We start from the raw sequence: 24,092 nt of genomic DNA on the forward strand, positions 1-24,092 counted from the left end.
GCTAGTCCTGAAATCATGTTCCTTCACTCCTTTGCCTCTTAAGCAGATTCATACAGTCACACTTCCATCTTTTTATGAATATGTGTATTGTGGCAAAGTTTTGACATTCATCCCCAACAACGATGATATCTCACCAAACACATTCAGTTTCTCTGCCTTTGTAGCTCCTTTTCCCTTTTCTAAGCACACACACCCCTGTGAAGAAAATCATACTTCAGAAGTTAACAAGAAACTGGCTTTCTTAGAAACAGTTCTTACTGCCCTCATACTGAGTACCTAAATTTTTTTTAAATTACATTTTCTACAAATGTTTACCTAAAATCACTAAGGACTCTTTAGTGCCTGTCTGTTTGACATACTTTGTTCTTCTTACTTTCTTTTTAACATTCTAATTTTGGTGGTGAGGACACTATCCCATAACTTCCAGCTAGTGCATTCTCCATGTGCAGAGTATGGGGTCTAGTGCTTTACAGAGTATTTCATTTAATCCACCCCTTGACCCAATAAATAATTATTGTTATACTTCCATTTACAAAAGAAAGAAGAAATATGCCAAAAATATAAAGAGACTGCTCAAAGTCACACAAACCAATTCTGTTTTCTCCTGTGGGACCTCAGTGACACTTGTGATGAATTTTTCTAATATGCCTGATACTCTTTCCTTGTTCATCATCCCCACCTATGTTTCAGTCTGAATATTTTCTTCTAAATTATCATCCAGTTGATCAGTGCTCTCTTCAGCTATGTCTAATTTGCTGTTTTACCCATCACTGAGTACATATTTCTGTTCTGTTTCTATTGTTCTTTTTTATCGCTTTCAGTTCACCAAAATTCTCCACCTTATCATTTAATTTCTTAAATATAATAACCATAGCTGTTTAAAAGTCTATGCCCAAAACTCTAATATCTGACCAGACTGTGACTGTTTCTATTGTTATGACTCACTGAGTGCTAGCCCTTACAAAATATTTGAGTCTCAATGTCAGTTTCTTCTGGTTGGAAATATATCAGTCTCTGATCACTTGTGCTTAGAATTTCAATATCTTTTTTGAAAAACATAACACGCAAGCACATTTGTTATTCATGCACTTATACAAAAATGTAAACTACCTCCCATCTTCTCAAATTACTAAAGAGAATTTATCAAGAAATAGAAACAATTCCAAAGATCAAAACAAACAGCATTTATCTCTTTGAGGATACATTCTGCTAACAGCAGGCTTCTTTTTAGAAATATAAACTATAACTTTGATGTTTGAGTGAAACAAATAGGCAGCTATAAAGCCAAATTTCATGGGGGAAAAAACCCAAAAGCAAAACCCCAAGTCCTTTAACATTAGCAAGTATAATTTAGACTGTGGCACATTCATTTTAGTGGCTACATACTATTTAGCACATACTTAATACATTTCAATAAGTCAGTTCCTTGGTTTTTGACCTTCAGAGAAATGAAAGACATCTTGCGTAACTTAAAAAGAGCTTTATTTAGTATACAATCTCCATACAATTCAGTACAACAAGTTATAAAAGCTCTTTGTCAGATTTTACCTATAGGATATTAAATACAGAAAATCAATTGCACAAGAAAGTAAGCCACACTCTCATTTAAAAAGCTTTCTGCATAACCAAATGAGCACTCTCTCCTAGGCCAAAAGGCTGTCATATAGAAAGTATCTGGGAGCAGATTAATCAAGACATGATCTGAGAATATTTTAATATGTTCCTATTAATTCCAAAGTCTAAATGAAATTTAAAAAATGGAATATTTCCATATCCATTCAGGTGGGTTTTGGCCAAGATGAATTAAAATTATTATATCTCAGACAAAGTTCATGTGGAATCATAATAAACACTTTTAGTTAATTTGAAGATGCAGACCAGATGAAATATTTACATATATCTTAGCCACCTGGCAGAACCCACCCTCCCTCCACTCCACATACACACACATACACACACACAATTTATTAGTTGATCTCACAAGGGTCAAGTAAATTATCTCTAAGTGGACAATAAATGGCCTAGGTAGCATGTAGTTATGCTCCTGGCCAATATATCTGAAATGAATTCCTGTTTTTAAAAGTGATTGGAATCTTTCCACTATCATAGAATCTTTATTAGCCACTGTGATCAGTATCAGTAGTTGGTCATTTAATGAAGCAAGTAGGTTAAAATAGGGAGGCAGAAGTTTAAGTGCACAATTGCACATGCATTTGCTAATCTTCTGCTAGAATGCCAAGAACTTTCCTTTACACAGGTCCAATAGGTGCAGTTCTATTCTTGCATAAATAAGACTGATTACGTGATTTGGGTATATTTTAATACCCTCTGATCAGTCGAGAGTTTTTAAAGGTGCAATGAGTACTTACATAAATACATGAAGCAATCTAAGCTCAGAAATTTCCATAAATTCTGTTTTCACAAAATTTTGTAGTTTTCCCTACTTAAAAGCAGGTTTTTATTAGTAACTCAACCTTTACCAAATCTTGCCAAAGCATTCAAATTAATTTTACAGAAATAACCCTTTTGTGTTTACATTCATATTTCCTTGGTGTATGGTAAATTGTGTACTTACAATAAGAAGCAGAGCTTGCACAGAAAAGTTTGCTATGGACCTCGAACTCAAGAGAGGGAGCAGAGGCATGCGAGAACACCAGGGAGCGGCCCTGCAGCTGGGGTTCAGCTGACAGGAGGGTGGAGGCTCCCAAGAGGTCTGGCGAGTCCTGTAAGTAGAGGTTAATTAAGAGCACTTATTGTACTTAGAGGTTCTTCCGAATGCTAATTCTGAAGCAAATTCAAGTTAATCTATCCATAAAAAACATACAATTTGAGGCTATTGCCCGACATCAACACAGCCACCAAAATCTGCGCAGCAGGGAGCTTAGGTCACAGGTCACTTGTTCTGGCTTGGTAGAGAGCCAGGAGTCAGCGCTTTTCCTCGTTTTTTGCTTCTCTCTATGCCAGAGAGAAGGTTAGAAAAGAGAACACTGACAAGCGCTAAAAATATTTCACATGATTCATTAAAAGATTTGGTCATTAGGAAACAAAAATGTCTACTGTACATGGTCACAGTGTCCTGGAGAGTATAGGTGTGGATTCTGTCTTGCAAAGATTATTTTTTTCTGGCACTTTATATTTTTTATTAAAGACTAAACACTAAATGTTGTGGCAACAATGGCAGCTAAACTATGATAAAAAGACCACCATATACCATCAACACGGTGATGATAAGCATAAAAATTTAAGTAAATATCTCATATATGTTGCGAATCCAAATACCCAAATATTTAAATTGATGCATAAAGGATGATTTAAGACAAACTAAAATATGCCTGAAAAGGTAAAGGACGATTTTAAAAATGAAACTACACAGTCCTCAAGGTTGTACCTTACATGTGCTTAGTCTCAATTAGAGTAAGGCACTCGCTGAAAGATGTGCTGACCCATGCTGTCAGCTACAACAGGCATGCATCATTACTGGCTTTATTAAAGTTTTAGTGCTGATTAAAATGTTTTATTATTGTATTAGCCTAAACTGCAGTGGTCTCCAACCTTATTAAGGGGATTCAGGAAAGATGTAATTCAGGAGTTTCACTTGGCAGAATTAAATAACCCAACTACTGTCAAAATTTTATTTAAGTATGTTTTGATAAAAGCCAAGTATCCTTGATTTCAATATTAAAGTGTAATGCTTTTCCTGAATGCTGCTTAATATGTAGTAACTGAGCATAAAATCATCTGCACATGTGGTAGGTCCATCTTGATGTCTACCATCATCTCCTTCACTACCAGGGCAAGGAAAAACATTTAAATCATTTCCAAGTGGCAAGAACAGGGAGAAAGTTAATTTACCTAGGCATTTTGATTTAATCAAATGCACTGTATACTTTGATCAGCAACTTTTACAAGTCTCTTTCATTAGAAATGAATTATAAAAGCAATTATCAAAAAGTTTTTGAGCAGGTACACATCTCCTCTTCATTGTTTACAAATCAGGATGACTTAGAGGCACTTGGTCACCTTTGAGTAAGGAAGCAGAGACACTGGCAGGGCCCTCGTGGTAAGACTGGAGACCACAGTCAAACTTGGTATGAAAATGCTCTTTGCCAAAAATACTGTATACGTGGATTTGTTAAGATACAACATTTCAAAAGTACTTAGACTATGCACAGGTCTAGGCTGTAAAAAATACAAAGGCTAAAAGCAAAAAGTTTACAAAGTTTTGCAAACCCAGTAAATTGAAATGAGTAAGAAATAAAGAAAAAATATCTTACTTGCTGCAGGATAGGTAACATTGGATCAGTAGGTTTTATAATAATAACACTGAACTAACACTGAACACTGACAGATTTCACTTGGCTATGTATCACTTCAGTCCTCTGAAGACTTACAATATGGAACTTGTAACACTTTCCTGTGTTCAGTGTTAAAACATGCACACACCTGTGTGCGCAAACGCACACGCACAACTTAATACATGACACATTACATTTCAGACAGAGCACAACAAAATTTGAGATTCACAGGCTTAACATGATTTTGGGGGAAATATTAAAAGCATGAGCATTGGAAAACATTATAAAATGTTTAGGTGAAACAGGGCAAGAGCTTTTTTTTTTTTAAAAAAGACACCAATTGGTCTTCACTAGTGAAATCATATTAAATAATCTTATGCATACCCTCAATTCAATTCATTCAATTCAACCACACATGGTTGCCTTAAGTCAAACGAAAATTACGAGTATTTCACATCCTGAACAGGCTCCAAATTATTGAAACGATGCGTGGTGTCCAGGACACCTATGGACACATACAACTCCTCCCAAAGATGACACTCTAGACCACTCTTAGAAAGTTCAGAACGTTGAGGCTAAAGGGTATCCGTGGAGACTCGACAAAAAAAGACACACTTGTATAAGATACTTTCAAAGATGGCAATGCTTGTGTAAACGTCTGTAGAACGTATTCATGTCACAGCTTTAAGGTAAGAGCTACCCAATCATGTACGAAACACTGTCTACTGAGTCTCATTAGGATGAAGTTTCAGGTATGAAAAATAGAGGCTGAACAGGAAGCTTTGTTACTTGTTTCTGGAAAGCTTGTAAACGTGGAATGTTTTGTTCTGAAACACTCTGGTGAAGTATGCTGTGTAGGGAGGAAGGTTTCTTTTGATCTCTTCACAGAAACGAGGGTGGCCTGCCAGTTTCAGGTCAGGATCATTCTCTCCTGGGCCATCCATCATCTAAAGCCAAAGCCAAACAAACCAAACACAACTTGAAAAAGCTCCTACTTATAAGAGACAACAGACACAGCAGTAGGTACTGGGTTCTTTTCAGACCACAGGCTAGTGAAAATAAATACAGACTTCAGTGTCAGTGGACCTGAACACGGCCTGGTCTGTCCCTCCCTGTCGAGAGTCAAGCGAGGCCAGGGAGAGCTCAGAGTCGCACAGTGACCGCCTCTTCAACGGCAAACCTAAAAGCAGAACTTGGATCTCCTTTTCTCAAGAATTGTCCTCAGACATACAAAAAATACAGAGAATTATTGTGAACAGAGAAAATTCACCAACTCATCAGGAGGTCTGGTCAGTAAAAGTCACACACAAAGCACAATCTACATGCACGTCTTTGGTCTGTATTTCTCCTGATTCATACAGACAGTTGTTTTTCTTGGGCAAAAACCTGGATCTCATATCCCTCTCCCCACCTCCGTGAAGGTATGACTGACAAAGGAAATCATATACACTTAGGGCCTGGCTATCTGAGATACATAGCTCCTGTGAAGTAATTAACACAGTCAAGCCATCTACACTGGTCAAAAGGACAAACTTGTGGTAACAGAAAGGGCACGTTCCAGGAATCTAACACAGCCTGGAGAAACTGCAGTAAAAGACACGGAGGCCAAGACTTGCAGTTCGCTGAGAGAATAGATCTTAAGAGTACTGAATTTCACGTTCTCTTCAGTGGGGATCTGTTTTTGTTTTTTAGAGTTAAACTAGGTTCATCATTTTCCTCACTCATTTTATAAATACCAGCTTTTGTATACAAGGGTTACAGCGCACTCCACAGCTAAAGGGTGACAATCTTCTGCTCGCTCTACTCGCGGCCTGGAAGAGCTTCCAGGACATTTTCCTCAGGAGTGAGGGGAAGGAGTGGCTTGTTTTCCTGCTCGGGAGTAGCAGTGCATGGGTCATCTGGCGGAGGCCATCTGTGGAGACGTGTGTGCAGACGAAGGCCCCTCTCACCAGAAGCGACAGGGCCGCCATGGCAGGGAGGAGGGGTAGGTGCTGCTGTCCAGCTCGCACCTGTGAGCCAAGAGTGCTCTGAGCAGTGTCTTTAAAGGTTGAGGCCTTACTTTATATTTAGCAGCAAAATCCCTGAAAAACCAACTCTGATGCTAACCCTCACAAGACAAAGCAGCTGATGACAGAGTAGCTGTTCACCATTGTTAGGCCCCGAGGCCCCTCTGTCTGGGTCTCAGACTCACCCTGGGCCCAGAAAGGAGGGCAGGCAGATAGCATTCCTGGTGCAGCTCCTGGAACTGGCTGAAACTAGACCCTGATATCAGCTCCTGACTCATGACTGAAGACATCTGTTCTTAGAAACCAGCCCTTGAGTGCTGTGAAGCTTGTCACTCTTTGAATTTGCACGGCTATGACGTATATAAGGGCCTGTAAGGGCCTATATATTCTCTGACAAATTCTGCGGTCTGGGTCTTGCTCCCCCTGTGTGGCCTGCAAGCCTGCAGGAAGGCTTGACCCCAGCTAGCTGGCTTAATAAACTCTGCTTGCTTGTGCATCTCTGGTTCTGTTCTTTGTCGCGGGGGACAACCGGGTGATTTCTGACCCTGACACCCTCTCAGCTGGGGACCTGGCACCTCTTTCCCGGAGCCCCTGTGACGGCCACTCAGATGCCAGGGTAGCCAGGTCTGCAGTACAGAGAGCCACCACGCTTGCGTCTGCTGTAATCCCGTCAAGGCACCGTGCAAACTGGGAGCCCCTGCCCGCGCTTACGTGTCCGTTGGCGACGTCCAGCAGGTCCCGCAGACGGCAGCCGCGGCGGTGACGGCGCTCGTAGCAGATGCTGTCCTCCAGGATGACGTAGTCGGCGCCGAAGGACCGGAGGAGCGCGTGCACGTCCTCGGGGGCCCGCTTCGCGTAGATCTGATAGACCTTCCCGTTGAGATGAAAAGGGAGCTGGGTAAGCTGCCCCGAGGACAGCGACGGCCTAACTGCCCACCGGCTGGACTAAGACCAGGGCCACAGCGTCGGCCGCTGGCTCTGTGCACGCCCAGAGGGCGGAGTGGTGGTTCCAAAGGGATGCAGCCAGGCCGTGGCCCTGGGAGGGGCACTGAGTCACACTGGGCTCACTGGGTCATTTTAGGCTATGCACACAGGCATCAGCAGACGCCACTTATAAGGGTGCTTCTCCCTGGTAAGTAACAACGAGTACCTGAGACGGCCTCAACCTTTACACACGGGACCTTTGGCTTAAAACCGTGTGCTTGGTGGGATAGTAAAGTCTGGGGGCACAAGGGAGTGTCCCGGCTTTGCTAGTGGCAGGAGGGGGAAAGCACCCCCAGATGGCCCTTTCTAGGCTGGGACAGCCATTTGCTTTACGGCTACTATGGGGCACCCTGCCTGACCAGGGGACCCTACTCTTCTCTCATCTTTCCTAACAAAAGCAACTTACAGCATCCAGTGGAGGGTCAAAGGGGCTTCGCCAGAGCCAGACAACTTAATGGGCACAGATGCTGAGTGTCCTGTATTCTGGGACTTGGCGTTGGAAAAAGCTGATGCTGGGAGTGACAGAGTGTGTGTGTGTGTGTGTGTGTGTGTGCGCGCGCGCGCGCGTGCTGGAAGTAATGAGAAATAGTTTCCTATGTTGCCCACTGATTTTTAGTAGGTTTCTCACTTGGGAGATTGGGCCTGGACACCTAAATCGGAGTGAGGGTGAAGTGGTGGGGGGGTTAGCAGCTTCTCCCTCTGTCAGCACCAGGCTTCAGACTGCAGGCACCCACAGATTCAAAGGTCAGGACTAAAGAGGGGCCTAAGACCTTCAGATGCCAGCTTTTAGGGCACAAAACCAAGAAGCCAGACGGGCAGCCTGTGGCGAGGACGGCACAGGCGGTCTCCCGCAGCTGACGTGCCTGTCCTGTGTTCTCAGGTCTCAGTACACTGGCGACCTGCGGGCTGAATTCTGGGTCTCTGGGGCAAAGCTGCAGCTGCTACAATGCTTGGGCCAATTGAAAGTTCCCACTTTAGTAGGAGTGTATGTTAAACACACACACACACGCACAGAGGACAGAGGACGCACAGAGGAAGTCAAATCTGACTTCAAAACAAGACTTTTCGACTAGCAAAATTAAGAAGTGACTGATATGAAACATCAGCAATTTGAAACCATCACTGGTGAGGACTGACGGAGACGCGGTCCCTCTGGAGGGGTGACGGGGGTGTACTGCTACAACCTTACAGAGGACACAGTCAAGTCAGTGACATGAGCCCACGCCCTCTGTCCTCCGATCTCGCCTGAGGGCCCATGACAGGGGCACTCTCTCTCCCCTACACTGATGCACACTTGAGCCTATTGTTTGGAACTTTGTTCATATAATTGCAAAAGACAAATAGATGTTCTGCACTTCTACATAACAGAACACAGTGTACCTTTAAAAATGACGAAGAAGCAGTTAATACACTGGAAGGAATATACTGGGTACAGGGGTAATTTCCAAAATATATGAAAAGCCAAACAAGCAAGATATAGGTCACTACTCTTTTAAAAAAAAAAGTGGGCGGGGAGGGGGAACGTGAACCTATGTATATACATCCGTAAGTGCATCAGATACCTGTGGCAAGGTACGCGAAGTCCACAGACACTGGTAACATCATTAGCTGCCTCTGGGGGACCCAGGTGGGGGAGGGGCAGAAACTGGCTGGAAGACAGGACAAGTGGGACACTCATGTCCCTCTTGTATGTGCTGAGCTTTGAATTGTGCGGCTGTAGTAACTTAAAACACATCCAGGCCCTCCCTGGTGGTGCAAGAGGTTAAAGTGCAGCACTCTGAAGCTATCACAGCCACTGCAGCATGAGCTTGATCCCTGGCCATGGAGTGACCCATACAGTGTGGCAGGTCTCTTCTGACCAGCTCACTGCTCCCCTCAGCAGTAGATTTCTATACATCTGTCTGTTCTGCTCCCTACTCTGGTGAAGCCTTTCACCCCCCCTCCCCCCGAACCTCTGGCCTGTACTCCAGTTCTGAATGCATAAATAAATAAATCTTTTAAAACACACACACACACACACACACACACACACACACACACACGGAGGTCCACCTCCATAACAAAAGTGACCAGCATGTCTTACTCCTCCTCCTCTCTCCAGTTCTCATCTCTAGGAGTTTATCTCCTGGTTTCTCTAGCAGAGAGGAGCTCATGGCTAAACAGGAGGCCTTGGATGGATGCGGGTGGGCTGGAGATGAGCATCAGGAGATGCGAGCCCCTAGTCTTGCCTTCCCTTCAAAAGCTACAAGCAGCATGAAGCCCCGGCTTCAGCAACACAGTCGCCCGCAGAAGCCGCCACCCCCATGGGCCTCACCGCTCTGGTCCGCTCACGCAGGCTGTTGTCTTCGTAGTGCGGGTGGTTGGTTAGGGTCCGGCCCGTGCACAGCTTCACTCCAGCCAGCAACTGCATGCTGCCAGCAAACACAGCCTTTCTTGGGGTGTTAGAGCTGGAAGATTTGAGAGTCTGAATTAATCCTGGTGCTAAGATTTCCTCAAAGGCAACAACAAAGACACTATCATCACTCTCGGACTCCCCCAGCTTTATCAGGAAGTGTTAAGAGTCAGAAAAAACAAAGGAGGCTGCTTCAATTTCTGATTTGCACTCAAATATTTCACAAATCTGTTTTTGGCGCGACTGGGAAGTGTCTGATGTCCTGTGTTGATGGGCTCACTCCTATAGTGAATTGTCTTAGGATGCAGGTACCTGTTGAATGTCAGTCTTCCAGGCGAAAGCCAATAATCTGTTCCTGCTTCTGTTCTAGGGGGCACATTCTGAAAAAAGCCTCAAAAGGTTGCCAGTGCTTTGTGTATTAAATTGAACCAAAGTGCTGCCTAGAGTGAAATAAGAAATTATAAAGCCAGAAACTGCCATTGACTGTAAGCCAATTCCAATGGGGTTTTGTTTAAACTAAGAAAAAACAGATTTTACTATAAATTACTTTTGAGAAAAGCAGAACTGGTGAACACAGCTGAACATGGAAAGAAGATTCTGAAATAGCAAATATCTCATCATTCAGTATGAGCATACGCAGCATTCCTGTTACAGAAACACACGAATGTTTTGTATATTTCTTTTCTTCAATCTTGACGATGAAAAATTACGCACATCTTGGGGCATACAGGAGATCTCGTATTCAATCATGACTCTTCCGATTCACTGAGGTGTGCGTCTCTGCCTCCCCATGGGGCATGAGGGACAGTGATATGGAAATATGCCCCCTTCCTAGAAAAAGGAATCTTAGTAGTTGATTTAATTCCCTTCCATTTTGGGGGGGAGATCTGGGAGTTAACTGCAAACGAATGAGGTCTCATTTTATAGTGAAGATCATAACAGCTTTTCTGTGGATTCCTCTCAACAAGAATTTCCTGCAGAGACCCAGGAGGAATACTGCAAGGCACAATTATCCTTGTGTTAAGAAAGGAGTCTATGCTTGCCAGGGTCACTTCCAAGGGAGACAGTTTAAGAGTCTAATTCAAATAGTTAAAACTCAACATACTCTGCAGAAAATGCTAGTGCAGACCATTCCCACCAGTGTTTTCAGAGAGTGGGGTGTGAAGCTAGCTCTGGTATAGAAGTTTCTATGAGAGGCCCCATCACATCCGTATATCCCTTGAGGATATTTTGTTTATACCAACTTAATGCTGACCCTGCCCATGGACATATCCAACAAACAAAGGCCTTGGATGTCTGCACCAAGCAGACCCCCTACAGATCAACGGTAACATTTACACACTGTGCACTTGCGAAAATTCAAGATTTCTTTCTAACAGTGACTGTCACATTCATTTCTTAAGTGATGGGAAAAAGTGGGCAGGATTAAAGTGAGCAGACAGGGAACAACACAGCCTACCTCCTCCGCATGCCAGAGCCCGGAATGTAGGTCACAACAGAAAAGGTTTTCTGTGCACCTGTGTATGCTGACAACCAGACCCAGGAACACAAGGCATAACAGACCTGTGCTCACTTCCCTGAACCAGCAAACCTCTAAGGAACAGCTGATTTGTCCCACGTGGTCGGGAAAATAGGAGGATTTGCAGAAAAACATGAGGATGTGCATAGACTTCCACAGTGAAAGGTTTTATGAAAATATAGTTTAATTCAATCAATACTTAGCAAGCACTTAGCCACACCTATATAGAGGATACTGCACCTCGTAAGTGTGACGTAATAGTAGCTGACTGGATAAACACGGGCATAAATCATGGGGGGGACACTATCTTTTTAAGTCAGTCTTTTCTTCCTCCCTATATGCCCCACTGGCTCACACCATGTCACTGCAATAAACAATAGCTGCTCCCCTCAGCAGTGTTTTCAGTAGATCTGCCTGTTCTGTTCCCCACTCTGTCTCTAGTAAAGCCTCTCACTTCCCCCCCACCCCCGGCCTGTACCCGAGTTCTTGTATGCGTAATTAAAACTTAAAAAAGAAAGGGGCAATCTGTCTTTGGGGCCCCCGGCCTAAACAGTCTTGAACGCAGGGAGAAAGTGAGTCGGGACTAGAGCCTGGCAGAGTGCAGCAGAGAGAGGCAAGCGCTTCGGGGTGAACTCTCCTGGCGGGCAGTCTCACTGCCTAGAGTGCCAAATGGGTCTTTCTACACAAGCCACACATCCAGCAGCTGAACTGATAACATCCATTTAAGCTGTAAGACTTAGCAGCACTGTTTTGAATATATAACAGGAATCAGGGTGGGGGGGCTGAGGGAGGCCCAGAGCTGCTTATTGTGCTTCTTTTATAACTGTGGTAGAGAGAGATGCCTGCCCTGTTATCTATCCATCACTACCAGCCAAAGGTTTCATCCTCCTGCCAGAGCAATGATCACAATATTCTGATGAATTATATAGTTCACAAAGGCTTGCAATGTCAAACATCCTGGGAAGTTGTTCTTTGTTTGGTTAAAAAACATAACTGAGTGCTGGACCCGCACACATATGATAAACTGTCTTCAGAAGTTCACTAGCTGATTTAGCCCCCACTGTGGGCATTCCAGGCGGCTAAAACCATGGGTTAGCCAGCTACATGCTCACAATGCCCCCTGCAGGCCTGCAGCGATGCTGGGACAGAAACACCCAACCCACTGTGCTCTCACGGAGGGCGGCCCAGTGTGCCCTGTCCTACCCAAAGTCCCCATCTCCAGGCAGAGCAAAGTAATCAGTTACCAGGGCTTAGAGGAGTTGAGGGGAAACATGGAATAAAGCTCACTCACTTGTAATATGTTTTAATGTTTGGCCTGCTTAGTGAAGAGTCAGAACCATCAATCCCTTGGGCTGTTAAGCTGTCCATTCATTAAAGTCCTTGGTTTTATTTTAAAGTAGGGTAATACTAGCATGCTAATGCTCTAAAACTGAATTAGAAACAATACTTCTTTGGAAAATTTGATGCCGAGGCCTAGGAGACATGATGCGTATTCACGGTGTTCTGTTTGACTGGCTTCCTATTCTAGCCCCGTGATAAATCTGGAAGAGGTCCCTGCTAGTCTGAATACTTAAGTTCACCACTAAAGTAAATATAAAATTAAAACAAAGAAGCAAAAAGTTAAGTTGAGCAAACTTAAAAGCAGACAATCACACATGTTGAAACCTGTATTCAGTGTGTTTTATGCTTTTTGTGGGAAACTTAACAGGCCAGTGGGAAGAGGATTCGTTGTTTTTAACCAAAAGCACTCAGTATGACCGATGCAATGCTGGGCGTTTTTCCTTCCATACTTTTGCTGAGAGAGCCTGTGGTCTGTGTCTAAAACAGCTAATGCGCTTTTAACCATTGGGTGACACTTCTCTATTATTATAGAGAAACAAAGCAATTTTTACCAATGTTGAATAAATGATGTATAAAATGAAAGGATAATTTGTTTTTATAGCTCTACACCAAGCGCCATAGCAGGCTGCCCAACCTGCACACAATTTCTTTTGTAAGAAATGTCATTAAACAATGACAAGGACTCATAGGTTGAATGGATTTACATTATATAATTTGAATGTCATTCCAGGAAGACCTGATGGCATTCTGAATAAACAATCTCATTTATTTTTGAAGCTCTCAGCTTTCCAAAGTTAATTACTGTGGAACTAATAGGTAAACTGAGCATTAAAATATAACGTGTGGCCATCTCCCTTATCTACACTTCAAAAATTTATAAAATTATGCAATACTACAAAATGACTCATTAAAAATAAAAGAAGATTATAGATGTCTAAACTCTGGACTTAATCTACATCATATTTAAAACATACAATACTTCTTTCAGCTTTGATTAAACGTGAAGAAACTTTGGTCCATTTTTGTGGTTTCATTGTGAAAATATTGCACACCCAGACTTCATCTGTTGGAAAGAAACTATTTCTAGTGGAAACCTGAAGCCAATTAGTTACAATGTCAAATTAGTTTCAAATCTGTAGGTTTGTCTTTTTTTTTTTAAAAAGATTTATTTATTTATGCACACAGAACTGGGGTACAGGCCAGAGGTGCAGGGGCGGGGAGCAGAACAGACCAACTGACAAAGTAGACAGCTGAGGGGGGCAGTGGGCGTGTCAGGAGAGGTCTGCCACGCCATGTAGGTCACCTCTGGGGCGGATGGGGACCGAACTCATGCTGAAGTGGCTCTATCTTCTTAGCGCTGTGCTTTAACCTGCTGCGCCACCAGGGAAGGCCCGGTTTGTCAATCTTAATTGCATCCCATGAAAGAAAAATTTCAGGAACCTCAAACTAAAATGGCCTGAGGACATAAAGGAGTATAGCATGGACCACCAACTTCTGTGGCGTGTGGTCTTGCTGACATGGTGCGCTTTCTAGTCACATATAACACCTATGGAAGTCCCACTTAGGTTTTGCAGACATAATAAAATCCAAAACCAAAAATGAGACGAACAAGTAAAAAACACCAAGGCTTTACATATCTGTATCTGGGAAACGTTATCAGCAGACAGGGTATTTGTATCTGCTGGAACACGGCATGCATCCCTGAGGAGCACAGGGGGTCAGCCGGGCCAGGACTGCGGCAGGCACAGGGGAGCTGACCCCTGGTCTCAGCGGAGATGCTGGGGACTGACCCACTTCAACCAAACGTCTTTGCAAAGTAATGAGAAATGCAGTCCCTAAGAGATCCTGGTTTTACTCCTAAATTTAAATCTTGATTCCTTTGAGGAACCGAAGACAGGAAAGAGTAAAACAACATTTCTGTTATTAAAAATGACTCAAAAAGCTTTTGCCACTAAAACCTGCTAGGCCTCTAAAAATGGAGACAACAGTGCTGAGGGGAGTAAAAGGGGCTGTCAGAGGGGGTCGCCACCCCACGTGTGCCTGTCCAGGGCATCCGGTGGACCACTGCTCATCACGACACATCTGGAGAATTGTTTGTCAATAAGTAGACAACTTCAGAAACAAAACAGCTTTATACAGTAAGCTTTAAATTTCTCAGAGAGAACAAATCCCTCTGGTGAAACCATATTAATTAGTGATTAGAGGAATCCCCCTTTATTTTCTCTTGAGGCCATCTGTTTAGCCAATGAAAGGTCGTAACTGAGCCCTTCAAAGAGTAAAGAAAATAGAATGGGTGCAGGAGAATTCTTTCATTCACTCTCCAAGCAGGAAGCCCCAGGGAACTTGGAAACACCTCATCTCTAAGGAAGCTCAGGCTTGGGAACATACCCCACCTAAGTGGGGAGATGGCCTGTCCCACATCAAGTTCACCAGCACAGACTGCGCCGTGGGTGGGTGAGCTTCTTACAGCAACACTTTCCTTAAGAGCTGCCCAGTGGGGCCCTCCCTGGTGGCGTAGTGGGTTAGGATGCAGCACTGCAAGCCAGCCACATGGAGGTGACCACATGGCGCGGCAGACCTCCTGTGCCGCCCACTGCTCCCCTCAACAGTGCACTTTATCTATCTGCCTGTTCTGCTCCCCACTCTGTATGCATAACAAATAAATATGTCTTAAAGAAAAAAAAAGTTGCCCAGCAGTAGTGGGGGGTGGGTCCCTGTAGGGGCCCTTAGTTTCTGCAGTCTAGACTCATATGGGTGCAGTCATGCTGTAACAGAAGTTGCACCCCACTCCCCAAATATATGCCATCCTGGCAGCTCTGACACAAGATTGGCAGGTGAGTATGTGGGGTCAGAAGTGGGGAGACAGGCTGCAGCACCCCTCTCTGACAGGGCTGGCTCCCCACAGGGCTCTGCTGCTGCCTTCAGACAATTTCCAGCAGGCCCCTCCCCCACCCTCAGCTCAGACCTCCCAACATCATAGGCAGTGACATGAAAGCTGAAGGTCATATTTTGTTTCAAAAAACAGAAGACGTCAAGGCAGGTGAAAAGAATATTAAGTATATTCACATGTTTTTAGAACTGAAGCCTACGGACCCCAAAACTGATCTAAATGTTGATTTAAACAAATACATTTTGTGTCTAAAATAGACCCTGTTTTGGCATCCATTCATCATCACTTAAGCTTATTTCACAAACATGCCCAGCAGCTATTTTTGCAAAAACAATAATTTAGATTAGAAGAATTTTAAGGGAACACAGGCAAGATTAGAACACAATGGAAGCGAGTTTTTGGAAGCAATATAAATCCTTCCGTTACTGAGAATTTACAAATGTCACACGTGTACACACAGGTGAGCAAGGAGGGGACCCACCGCCTCCCAGTGAGGAGCCGCAGACCGACAGGCTGCTTTTCCCCAGACAACCTCTCGTCTACTTTCAGAACCAGCAACGCCGCTTCAGGTAACTTTCCGTGAGGAAAGCATGAAGCTGAAAGCACCACTCATGCACACCTAGTCAGGCGGAGCTGAAGACAGGCTGTTGGCATAAACAGTTAATTTTAGGGTGCTGTCGTGCTCTCAGTAACTGCTAACAGACAGACGGGGCAGTGGGATGCTATCCACGCCAACCCCCGAGGCCCACCCACTCCAGGGCTCGACAGGAGAGGAGACGCCTGCTCTGCCCTAACAGTGCAATTTTGTTTTATTTATTTATTTATTTACTTTTAAGATTTATTTACTTATGCACACAGAACTGGGGTGCAGGTCAGAGGTGTGGGGCGCGGGAAGGGATGGAAGATTCACCAGAGACAGAGTGGGGAGCAGAACAGGCGGATGTACAGAAACACTCTGCTGAGGGGGACAGTGGGCGGGTCAGGAGAGGTCTGCTGTGCCCTGTGGGTCACCTCCAGGGCTGGGGACTGACCACGTGCTGCAGTGCAATAGCTCCACGGAGCTGCGCTTTAACCCCTTGTGCCACCAGGGAGGGCTCATAACAGTGCAATTTTAGAAAGAGAGAATATCTGCCTTCAGGTGCATGTTATAAATTTCTAGCTGACTATAGTTAATGCAAAAGTAATTATCTTTTCTTTATAGGAATAACCCTCTTTTCCCATATACAATAAATACTGAAGGAATTACTTACTCTATAATTGTCTACTGTGATTTAAAGTTAAATAAGTAAATAAAGACAAAGCACTGCTTAGCACTCAGCACTGGAAACACATGAAAAATTACACTCACGGCATCTAGTCAAACTCGGTCTGACATTGGGACAAAGCCACATATATATTTTAGGCATAAATCTCTATAAAATCCATGTACTGCCCTCAGGAGACCTGAGCGATCCCACATTCACCATCTCTTAATACACAAGCAGAGTTAAACGGCATTGGTTAGTAAACATTAGTCATGAGCAATGCCAATATGGCTACTAGAATCCTAAGTGATGGACCAATACAGCCCAAGCTTTCAGGCTGTGTCACCCGAGATTTGCAGCCTCTATTTCCCTGTGTGGAATCACACAGCTGCCGTTTCTGTTATAACGCAGGGAAACAGTGTTGTGGGTACCAGGTCGCTGCTCCGGCTGGAAGTGCAGGTTTGCGGGTTTCAGGACCAGAGCTTGGAAGCACAGATTTCAGTCCAGATTTCAGTGCTGAATGCTGAAGCAGCGCATCAAAGTTCAGGTGAAAATAAGAACCAATATCACGTGGAAGGATGTTCAGAGAGGAAAAGAGCCATTTTAGTTCTCTAGGCCGAGGCTTGGGCAATATGATTAGTTAATATGACATCTGCACAGAGCTATTGTGATGCTAATGAACTGCAGCTCACAGAGTAATTTTTAAATGACTAACAAGGAAAAAAAATAAATGATTAACAAGGAAAGACTATTTTTATGTCAGCACTAACAGAAAATTTGAGTAGTATTAAAATGAAAGGAAACCGGGCCCTCCCTGGTGGCGCAGCGGGTTAAAGCACAGCACTAAGAAGCTAAAGCCACTTCTGCATGAGTTCGATCCCCAGCCTGGAGCTGACCCATATGGCGTGGCAGACCTCTCCTGACCTGCCTGCTGCTCCCCTCAGCAATGTGCTCCATCAGTCGGCCTGTTCTGCTCCCCGCTCTGTCTCTGGTGAAGCCTCTCACCGCCCCTGCACCTCTGGCCTGTACCCCAGTTCTGTATGCAGAAATAAATAAATCTTAAACAAAAAATGAAAGAACACAATAAAGTTGGCAGAGCACAGAACTTTATTTCCACTGCAGTCAGAGTTTGCAATGCACCCCCCTGCTGTTTTCCCTTCCAGGTGAGTGTTTTTCCTTCTGCAAAGGACTGTGGTTGAAAAGAACATTTCTTGAATGGAAAGAAGATATTCCAAATACACAGTTTTAAAGAAAAACTTAGCAAGATGGTACCTGCACAGCTAGACTTGGAAAGAAGGCCACCACAACAAACCCCAGAAGAGATTACACTGACTCTTCAACAGCACTTTACATTTGAAAGGTGAAAAAAAAAAAAAAAAAAGAATAAGATCCTCTTACTTAATCCAGTTCATCAGCTCCACTGTATCTGGATCATAGAATTCTCTCAACTCGGAGAGTTCATCCATCATTCCTGGCCAGAACTGAAATTAAAAACAAATCAAAATAAAACCAAAATCTATCCCATACCCACAAGAGCCACTAAGATTAAAAATGGAAAAGGAGAAACTCCACATCATCTGGGAACGAAGGAACACTGCAGCTGAGCCTCCAGGGCCACAGCTCTCCTAGGGCAAGTGCACTGGAGTTTGAGAAAACTTCTGAAGTTATTTTGAGCCAAAGTTAATCAGGACAAGAGGTGCTGTCAATTTTTTTAAACAAACTTTTATTACACTGTAAAAAATGCTACTGCACGTAGGACTAACGTCGAGTACAACATTCACCTGGCTATGAGAGAAAAGCACCATGGGAAAGCTCACAGTGCGCTGGGAGCGTGCAACGAACCTCACACGGGCTGTGAATGCAGCATGTGCCTGGGAAGATGGCAAGCGCCATCTCAGAGCTGCCGGCGCCATCTCAGGGCCACAAAAATGCCTTAGGAAACCTCACTTTATCCTCACCATTATCCAGGGAGACAGACGACCACCATCACTATTTATTTTTCCTTTTGCTCATGGGGAGGCCTCAGCTCAGAGAAATAACCTGACTTGACAGGCTCACAGGTAGCAGAGCCTCGACCTGGAACCTGAGTCGGATTCTAGTCCCCTTTCACGGGGTAACACAGGGTAACACGGGGTAACACGGGGTTATGTTAGAAGAGCTCACAGTATGTGTGTACCTGTAAATATAATTACGGGTGCGATGGGAGAGAAGAATCTTTGAAAGAAAATCCGGTTGTTCTGAATATCATATGAACGTCGCCTGTACCTCCTAATCGAATAGCTGCTTGTGGTTAACAGATTCAAAATTGCACTGAGACCCCTGTCTATCGAATCTTACTTGTCTGTTTATTCAATAGTTAACTAAATGTTTATTTTTTTAAAAAGATTTATTTATTTAAGCATACAAGAGCTAGTGTGCAAGCCAGAGGTGCAGGAGGGTGAGAGGATTCACAAGAGATAGAGTGGGGAGCAGAACAGGCAGATCTACTGAAATATACTGCTCCCCTGAAATATACTGCAGTATATTCAGTATATTTTAGGGGAGAGGGGCAGCAGGCGGGTCAGAAGTGGTCTGCCGCGCCCTGTGGGTCAGCTCCCTGGCCGGGATTGAGCTTGTGCAGCAGTGGCTGCAGCTAGCTTCGTAGTGCTGAGACTTAACCCTTTGTGCCACCGGGGAGGCCCTAGATGTTCAGTTTTATTGACAGATGTTCAACTGCTTTAGTGACAGTTGGCTAAAAAGCCTTGCTCATATATGCCCTAAAGTGACTACAGAGTTAATTCCATATATTGGAATAGAATAGCACAACAAAGCATCTATGCTTCATTGAACTTGAAAATAAAATTACTTTATTTAAGAGCCATTAGCTAGAGGCAAAGTGGCATCTGACTGCCTCTAGCCATGTTTTAGTCCTATCACTTTCTTCTCCTGACATCTCGTTTGGTTATTTTTACTGCTCATTCACATCTTGTTTCCAGGGTGGGTGAATCAGGAAAATGGCTGGAGATAAAAAATCAGGTATCAGTTCTTCTGGTTCTAGGCTTTAGAAGAGATTGTCATAAAAACTGATTAAGGTATACCTTTGTAACATTTCAGTTATCTATTATCCTTATTAATTTTATAGTCTATAGAATACCAATTGTTTAATATGTTCTAATTCTTCTGATGTAAAATACATATTGAAATCTGTGACTTCAATGGATATTAGGTAATTTTCTAGTTGAAAGCTGCTGTTAATTCTGGAAATGTTAAAATCTAATGATACAGTCTGGTGCTAATCTTCAACATGAAAGTAACGGTTAAATGAACTTCAAGATATACGAGTTGATATAACTTATAAATCTGTTCAATATTTTCAAATCTGGAAAACAGACTCAGTTTCAGGGTAAATCCTATACATATCATCGTTATTTTCGTCTTGATTTATATATTCCAAGTTTTGAGACGCTAAAATACCTGAACTACTTTATGCAGTGAAAGCGAGATGTATCAGGATTACTCCTAAAGCCCAATACTGAGAGAGGGTCAGGGGTCGCTGGAAGGCTCCTTTGAAGTACGAACTCCCTTACTTCAAGATGTCTACAGAGACTTCGTTTCTTTTCTGATAGTGGTTTCAAGAGTGGCAGTGGAGGGACAGGGTTTGTTCCACCCCTAAGGGGGTGTCTGGCAATGTCTGGAGACATTTTGACTATCCCACGTGGCGGGAGGTGCTATTGGCATCCAGCAGTGGAGGTGGGAAGAGGCTGAGCTACTGCCCTGCACAGGACAGCGCCCTCCCGCATGGTGTCACCTGAGCAAGGTGTCAGCAGCGCTGCTGAGGAACCTCCTCTCTGCAGGGGTTCTCACACATGATGGCGCCCTAGCCCCACCTGGAGGGCTGGTTAAAGCGCAGTCTCAGCCCAGTCCGGGAGTTTCTGGAGTGGGACCTACATGCCTGTGCTTCTGACGCGAGGTCACAGCTGCCACTCTCCCTGCTGTCAGGGAATGATCCTCGGGGACCCCTGCTTTATAGGGTGGTTTATTTCTTCTACCGCGCCCTTCCTCAACTGTAGTAGGAGACCTAAGTCTTCAAGTAGCTTTAAAATGTTAGTCAAATTTCAAAGAAAGAGCTAGACATAAAGGAACCCAGCCCACCAGCACAGGCATTGGGTGAGCCTACCGGAGTGCGCAGACCTTTTCAGCTGTGAGACGAGAGCGGTGAGCTCTATCTTCTGTGTGAGGACGGTGGCGCACCCCGCAGAATATTGTGTAAAGGGAAAGTCACCTCCTTCATTGTGAAACCTATAGTTTGCTTAATCCTTAACTGTTGCTTTCCAGCTGTTTTTAAGAAGTTTTATTTATTTACATCACAACAATAAAATACCCAGAAGTAGAGAGGTAGAAATAAGCAATTTCTATGTTTTTTGGTACCTGAGAGTTAGTGCAGGGTTCAGCCCCATAATAGTAAATCTTATGATAAATAAAAATATGATAAAATATAATTTTTGAAATATTTACAAAAGCATCATCCAACACAGTGACAACACAGTAACTGTTTTCAGCCTAAAACTTTTACCTCAAAAAAAAAAAAAAAGATGAAAATTTATGTAAATAAAATGCAAAGCTGAAACATTCTGTGGGGTGTTACCACTGCTTCCTTTAATTACCCTACCAAATCAGGGACTCTACAATATATTGTTTAAAATCCATTACTTTAGCTTAAAACACAATTCGAAGAACATCTAAACATAAAGAACATAAGATTTGTTTTTAAAAAGAGAGGTAAGAACTCAACTGGATAAAACAACCTGCTGCCAGCCCAGGTGAGAATTACAGCCTGTACATCTCAAAGACAAAACAAGAGCCCTGAAACAGGCAGCCTGATCAATGATTCACCATCTCTTACAGAAAATTCTCAGAATCGAAGCACTGCTAATGCTTTTTCAGACATTATCAACTGAGAATAAGAAGTTCATTAGTTTCTACTGAAATTGAGGGACAGACAATAATACTAATTTTAGACTGTATTTACTTACATGCACCCAATCCTCTTGCAAAGATGATTTTAAACATCTAATATAATGAAACACATGGATTAAAGTACAATGCATTTTAATATCTCTGACTCTATGCAAAGTATTAATACATGACATGAGAATTTTTTTCCTACTTTATTCACCTCAAAATAGGGCTGAAAACATCTTTATTTTCAGAATCTGTATCATCTGAATATGAAGTGGAAGTGAGAATTACAATTATTAAATTCTAGTAATTTTCCTACAATGTTCTTACTGGTTAAAAACTATTCGGAAAACAGCAGTTTCCTTACTAGAGCCAACTGCTATAGGAAGATAAGGAGATAGTTAAAGCCTCCACTCCACACTATTTGCCAAGGATTATATAGAGTGCAATGTCTCACAGCAATTATTATGCTAAATAATAGCAGAATATAATAATTAAAGACAAGAATGAGGAAAATCAGTCTTACCTTACAGCACAGATACAGCAGTATTAGTACTGGTACTGAGTATCGCATTATACTTATCTGTGAAAGAAAATAAAAATTTAGAACACAAGTTTTTTGTCTTAAAAGTTTACTTTGCAAACATATGTCTTAAAAATATAATTTAATGAGTCTCAAATAGCGAACCACTGAGTCCACGCGGGTTACGAGATTGGTGACGAAGTACATGGGCTTCTCCCTACTGCCACCTAGTGAACATCTAGGGGACAACAGCTCACAGCAGCATTTATAGGCTATTATTATTACTACGCACTTATTAATGATTATCTATAGGAGAATATATGATAATAATAACAGAGATGTATATTATAGAATTGTTGGCGACTTTATTTTTGTTCTTGTTCTCTTAACTATTGCCAAATGCTGCATAATAAACATATGTAACTTACAGGCTAGGGAAGAAAAACTTCAAAAAATAAAGATTTAAATAACATTATTGAAAATTAATGCCATATAAGGTCATAATACATCAACCATCTATTTTTCACTTCAATATTTTGTATCCATTTTTATCTAACTGCTATCTAAGCAATTCTGAAATAAAAAGGTGGTTGAAAGAAACACACAAAGTCAGGAAAATGCAGTCGAAAAAGGGACAGCACTGACCCACTTTGGGTTATGAAGATGGAGCAACTTCAGAAGTAACTCCCAAATTTCAGGGCTGCATAAGCCAAAAGACGCAAACACGCACATGTGTGACGTCCAGAGGTACTTCATCCTGGAAGAGCAGACACAGGCCAAGGTCAGCACACGTGCTCGGTGGGGGTGCCGGCGTCCGAGGCTGCCCGCAGCAGGGCTGACGCCACAGGGAAGCCTGACACTGTCGACACCGTCTACCAAAGGGTTAGTTATGAACTCGCCAGCTTTACAGAACTAGTCTACCAGTAAAAACAGAGAATTCTGGTCATGAGGGAGAACGAGTTCTAATATTTTACACTGGGAGAAGCCAGCAAACAAGAACAATTTCATGGAAACCATAATCATTAATGAAGGAGATCAGCAGCTTCCAAATTATACTGCAAAAGGATGCGAGTAAAGAGCAGTTGAACAAAACAACCAAACAAACAGGGGAGGCACAAATACCTCATTGTGCTCAACGCCAAGACTCCAAACAGGATGGTGTGTATGAGGTTGTAGGCAGTTTCTGGCTTCAGGCCGATTGTGCAGGTTGCCACTGGCCCTATGGGGTGCTGATTGCTCGTCGAATCACTGGATAAAGCAGCAAACAAATAATACTGAAACTGGACATATATCCAGTTAAATTTTTCTTGAAGACACAGAAACTTATGCCTTCATAAATCTAGAAATATTTTCTTCCCCTAAGATAAAATGGTCAATATTCTTCAAAATTGTCGTAAGGCACGCACAATTAGCAAAATTAAAATTTAACAGATTTCATTTTAAATCTAATAGCAAAGTGCTTCAAACTTTTAAATGATGGGTGAATAACAAAAATGAAATCTTTCTGGAATCACTGAAATGGAGAGATCTTTAGAGGTAGGTTTATAAGTTATCAGTGTTAGTCAAGATTTTACAATCAAGAAAAAAATATGTATCCATGGACTTGGGATTCAGTTCCTTTATGAAACAATGAGACACTTCCTTTTTTTGACTATTTTTTATTATAATAATTTGTTTTTACACCTTTTTGTGACTCTTTTCATGTCAGTTGTAATCCCTGTAGGCTTCCCATTACCAATTCTCTCGTGCCATAGCTATAGCACCATGCACTCTACGCACCCCCCCCCCTTTTTTTAAAGATTTATTTATTTTTGCAAACAGAACTAGGTTATAGGCCAGAGGTGAAGGGACAGTGAGAGGCTTCACCAGAGACAGAGTGGGGATCAGAACAGGCAGGTCCACTGAAATCCACTGCTGAGGGGAGCAGCGGGCGGGTCAGGAGAGGTCTGCCACACCATGT

At 42.9% G+C, this 24,092-nt stretch overlaps 1 protein-coding gene across 1 annotated transcript in view; it reads right to left on the reverse strand.

Moving 5' to 3' along the window:
- Positions 1 to 1,465: 1,465 nt before the first annotated feature.
- The window catches only part of DPY19L3 (dpy-19-like 3 (C. elegans)), a 62,798-nt gene continuing 40,171 nt past the window's right edge, over positions 1,466 to 24,092 (reverse strand). The window contains exons 12-18 of the mRNA XM_004693598.2: positions 23,255 to 23,380; positions 22,778 to 22,889; positions 22,136 to 22,192; positions 18,070 to 18,152; positions 9,600 to 9,732; positions 7,013 to 7,171; positions 1,466 to 5,242 (exon numbers count right to left, since the gene is read on the reverse strand). Coding sequence (XP_004693655.1) covers positions 5,081 to 5,242; positions 7,013 to 7,171; positions 9,600 to 9,732; positions 18,070 to 18,152; positions 22,136 to 22,192; positions 22,778 to 22,889; positions 23,255 to 23,380 — 832 coding nt within the window. The 3' untranslated portion in view covers positions 1,466 to 5,080. The remainder of the gene's footprint in view (positions 5,243 to 7,012; positions 7,172 to 9,599; positions 9,733 to 18,069; positions 18,153 to 22,135; positions 22,193 to 22,777; positions 22,890 to 23,254; positions 23,381 to 24,092) is intronic.

The sequence above is a fragment of the Condylura cristata genome, unplaced genomic scaffold (assembly GCF_000260355.1).
Source record: "Condylura cristata isolate star-nosed mole 26May11 unplaced genomic scaffold, ConCri1.0 scaffold00039, whole genome shotgun sequence".
Lineage (NCBI taxonomy): Eukaryota > Metazoa > Chordata > Mammalia > Eulipotyphla > Talpidae > Condylura > Condylura cristata.